This window comes from Sander vitreus, chromosome 3 (assembly GCF_031162955.1).
Source record: "Sander vitreus isolate 19-12246 chromosome 3, sanVit1, whole genome shotgun sequence".
Taxonomy (NCBI): domain Eukaryota; kingdom Metazoa; phylum Chordata; class Actinopteri; order Perciformes; family Percidae; genus Sander; species Sander vitreus.
In genome coordinates this window covers 20909332-20914331 of record NC_135857.1, presented here as the reverse complement: position 1 = coordinate 20914331, position 5000 = coordinate 20909332, and the positions used below count along the sequence as shown (strand labels likewise).

General features: G+C 38.8%; 1 protein-coding gene across 1 annotated transcript in view; it reads right to left on the bottom strand.

Annotated features, from left to right (window-relative positions):
- The window catches only part of si (sucrase-isomaltase), an 89768-nt gene that overhangs the window by 11360 nt on the left and 73408 nt on the right, over positions 1–5000 (bottom strand). The window contains exons 42-45 of the mRNA XM_078246474.1: positions 4969–5000; positions 3919–4043; positions 3401–3489; positions 583–632 (exon numbers count right to left, since the gene is read on the bottom strand). The exon at positions 4969–5000 is cut by the window's right edge and continues 25 nt beyond it. Of these exons, the coding sequence (XP_078102600.1) occupies positions 583–632; positions 3401–3489; positions 3919–4043; positions 4969–5000 (296 nt within the window). The remainder of the gene's footprint in view (positions 1–582; positions 633–3400; positions 3490–3918; positions 4044–4968) is intronic.

Genomic DNA, 5000 nt, shown 5'->3' with positions numbered 1-5000 from the left:
TTTGTGTGTGTTGTAGCAGTGTTTTGCCATTGAGAACGAGCTAGCATGCTAGCGCTAGCATGCTAACGTTTAGCCCCCTAGGCCCCTCGTCTCGGCTAGTTACGTAGAGAGCCGTGCAGATTTTGACCAGCTCACCCAGAGACTGAAGGCAGGACACATTCAGAAAACCGAATCTCACTCAAAACAGCATGGATGGTTTTCTTTCAAAGTTTGTATGCGTGTGGAAGCACCAGAGACACAAAATAACACCCCAAATCCCAGAAAAAGTGATTTTTTTCATAATATGGGCACGTTTAAGCATGTGTATGTCATTATTTTGATACAGGTGTCAAAAGAAGAGTTCTTACAGTGAGAACTTTGTCTCAGCCATAAGGGGTAAAATCTAAATTCAAATCACCACCTTAGAGTTAAACATAAATTCTATGCTAATTGTTTCCAATGGGTAACCTTTGACATCTGCCTCCCACAGCTCTGTTGCCTGGTAAAGCACGGGCTCATTCTCCAGTCTCGCTGCATCAATAGCAATAATGATGATAAATAAATAAAAAAGAGACAAGACATGTAGTTGGCTCTTGAACTCACCTTTTCTGCTGTGAAGGAGGTCAGAAGATACTGTTTTCGCTCAACTGTGTCTGAGGAGAAAAAATAAGGGTGAATTACACACAGAGCGAGAAATGGAGACATTGGAGGGACCAATAGTGGAAGAAGTATTCAGAACCTTACCTTAAGTAAACTTACTAATACCACACTGTAAAAATACTCTGTTACAAGTAAAAGTCCTGCATTGGAAATGTTACTTAAGTAAAAGTATGTAAGTATCATCAGGAAAATGTACTTAAAGTATTAAAAGTAAAAGTACTCGATGCAGAAAAATCCTCACAGAAACTGGAAACGATCCGAACAGTTCTGTGTTTAATCGTCTAATCATTTCAGTTGTGCTTGTAGGCTTTTATATTGTTGGGTAGTTTAATTTACAGTAAAACATTGTATTTTGTGTGTGTTTTGTGTATAACAATCTTTACTTTTAAAGTAAGTATCAACTAAAACTGTCAGATTAATGTAGTGGAGTAAAAAGTAGAATATTTCTCTCTGAAATGTAATGGAGTAGAAGTAGCAGTTTCTACTTCTACTTTCTACTTCTACTTCTGCATGAAAAGAAAAGACTCAAGTAAAGTACAAGTAGCTCAAATTTGTACATAAGTACAGTACTTCAGCAAATGTACTTAGTTACATTCCACCACTGGGAGGGACAGAGAAAATAGGTGTGTGAAGACCTGAATGAATGACAGAGGGACAGAGAGATGGCACACAAGTAAATAAATGAGGGACTGTATGGATAAGTGAGTATTTATATTGACCACAGGGCTGAGTTTCTATTCATTTGACTGACTGGACGGACAACTAAATAATCACCCGATGAGGTGCATGAACGAGTGAGTCATGTAGTGAAGGGTTGCATTAAGAAGTGAATGAAACACTGAGTAGCTGCATTACTAAATAAAGTAATGACTAATTAATAGACTCATCCATGCATTGACTCATCGCACAGCATGACTTCAACTAACTAGTGGTTGATTAAATGAGAGTAAATTAGTAAATAATAGAATTAGGGTAGTAAAATAAATGATTGACTAGCTATGCTGCTTAACTGTATGAAAGGCTGATGTATTGCTTGCATGAATGAAACTGATGAGTGAGTAACTAACCCACTGATGAGTCAGCCTGACTGACAGCGGAGTGAATAGCTAACCTTCAAAAGTGGAACTTAAACATGCAGAATTCAAGAAAAGCACACAATACAGGTAAGTAAGCACTATAGCTAGAGGCAGACTAAACAAGAAAGACATATGGAGGCTATGCTGCAGACAAACAGAAAGACACAGAAGAGAGGAGCAAGGGAGCAGATAAAAGAGGAGTGATGGAGAGCATATCTCCAGGCAGCGAAACAGGGAATTACTGTAATAGTTTCCCTTCTCTGTCATCCCTCGTTCTCTCTCTCTCCCTATTTTCCTTGTCCTTACACAAACACAAAAACATCTTCTCACAGAAACACTTCAGAGGCTGATTCTGTACTTTATGAATATCTGTGTGTGTGTGTGTGTGTGTGTGAGAGAGAGAGAATGAGTCAGAAAGGTTAGGGAGACTACTTGTCTGTGTAACTGCTAAAAACTATGAAGAAATTCATATGCAGGAAAAAAAAACTCCATGTGCTTTCTCATACTGTACATGAGTTTAAAGCACCACCAAAGCACTTTTCCTCTTCGGTCCCCCTACAGGTTGGAAGCGGAATTGTCCATATCTATGTCTCATTCAAACTACAGATCGCTACCCGATCTGGCAAACTTGCATAGTGCAGTTATAGCCGATAGAGGGCCGCAAAGTGAATGCTGAAGTGCCGCTCACCCTGTTACGAGTTGATGAACCACTGAAACGATTTTGGAAACATTATTTTAAGGTACAAAAGAATCTTTGGTGTTGTTTTAACACACACAGGGGTCAATGCACTCATGTGGAGCTTCATTTCCTGATTTTCTAAATCCATGTAATTAAACTTATTAAAAATGTATCAAAACTAACCACTCAAACTTCCTGAAAGGCCTCTCGTAACAGTTATGGACAAAATACACATGGCGATACACTGGTAAGAGCACACTATGTTTAACCATGTATCCAGCTAATTTAAATAGCTCACATTACTGTGTTGTGTGAACAGTCCACTTCATTTAATATTGTATTTGGTGTTTTCTTTTGCGGGGTGTAAATGTTCCACCAAAACAAGTTCGTTCCTGAGACCATTTTGCAGAGCCACCATCTCGGTGTCCAGAGCTTAGCACCACCCAAGACGATTGCAATTGTTTAAAAGAAATGCAAACAACCCCGAGCGTTTTTTTGGTTCTCCTATCCTCTTACTCCACAGCGCTGTGGAGTAAGGTCTGGCAATGCGAGACTAGTTCTGAATGTACTTTAAAAGGGATATTTTTCAAGTTTTCTTATTAACATGGGAGTGGACAAATATGCTTGCTTTATGCAAATGTTTATTATTATTATTATTATTATTATTATTATTATTATTATTGCAACAATCTAAAACAATAACAAATACTGTCTAGAATATTCCCCAGAATAACCTTAAAGGTACTGTATGCTCAAAAAATATGCTGAAAGCATAATATGGCAAACTCAAGCCCATCAAGTAACAACAGCTCAGCATATTTACCTGAATGTAACATTACTTGGTAATACTAACACAATGTAGTGTCCCATTTTACACTTTTAAAGGTTAACTAGACATCCAATTTCTTTTTAAGCAGCTTAACACACAATAATGAACCTCGTGCATTACAACAACAGACACATTGTACCAGTGCATTGGTGGATTCAAGGATGACCTTTCACTTACCTATTCCTTCTCCATCATCCCAGAAGAACGATCCTTGAGCAGTTTGGTTGTCGCTCAGGGCAACGATCAGTCCTAAAGCATTCCTCCGACTTAAACAAAATGGGTAGAGAGGGTTATAGCAGATTGTTAAAGGACACCATCTATTTATACCTGCTGCTGAGGACAAATACATTAACATTCCTGCTGGGGGGATCCACCTGATCTCACCTCTGCTGGAGCATTCATCGCCCTCTCACCGCCTCTCTCATTCTCACCGCCACTTTCTTTCACTCACACTAACAATCATATATGGCATTCTTTTTGATGAGTGTTGGTCATACAAAAAAACACTCAAACACAAAAGCAATGCATACACATGAACCCCCCCCCCCCTTACCCCGGCACCCTACAGTATATCTCTGCACAGGCCTTGATGCAGACAAAAAACACACACACTTCACACTAAACACAGAGGAAACTGACATGTAGCTACATTATGTGCTGTCATGATGTATCAGCCATGATGTGTGTCCACTCACCTGTAATATGTAGTGTTCTGTGGTTCCTGCCAGGGTAAAATATATCCCCCTCTGATATGAAGGTTAATATGATCCAAGGGTGTGGGCATGCTCAACATTTTGCTGCGTACTCCAACATCTTTGGCCTAATGAAAGCAGCATACTTAAATTCTATTAAAACAGTTTAAATACTAAAAGTAATTCAGCTTTGATTCATTTTATACAACAATTCCTTTGAGGTTAATTGGCATTTGAGCGCCAGTAAATCACAAAGCATGCAGTAAAAAACGTGACATCTCTAAAGGCTACTGTTGAAACATTACAGTAATTTATGACAGGCCAAAAGAATTCTTTGCAAACTTCTTTCTTCCAGTATTTTCTACTTTGTCCTTGATCCTTTTTCAAACAGCTTGCATCTCTTTGTGTGCTGAATGGACAAGTTTAATGGAGGTAACCACTCCCCTCCACCATCTCGTGCACCCATTTAAATGTTTGTTTCTCGAGTTTTGTTTGGCTTTATGATGCTGTCTAACAGATGGGGAGTCCCCTAGCAATAAAGAGACAGAGCGATTGGTTTGTTTTTGTCATCAAGCCGCCTTCTGCCATTGTTGAGCTGCAAGTCTGTAATGATGTTGTCAAAGATGTCTCTTGTTAATATTGTCATTCGGGTTTTTGTTGTCGTTGTGGTCTTAGTCTCTTTTTTTGTCTTGGTCTGGCTACATATTTGTTTTTGTAAAACTAGTTTTTAGACATAACGCACCTTGTAGATGCAGTGCTTTGCATATTTCAGATAAGATATGATGCACAGATGTACTTTCATATGTTATGAATTGTTATGCATACACTAATTAGCCAGTCAAATGTGCAATCTCTTTCAACAATAGACACTGTTAATATTGTTCAGTGTTATCTGTTTATCTGTAACTGTATTGTTGCACCAATGCTGTGCTTGAATGATCATTTTCATCGGCAGTATTTATGAAATGCATTAGACAAGACAGGGCAGGCTTTGGATTCGGTGAAGTCTTCTTCTTTCTCATTGTTTTCTGGTTGTTATGGACTTGGACTCACCGTGTGGAAGTCATACCAGCGTGCATTGGGAA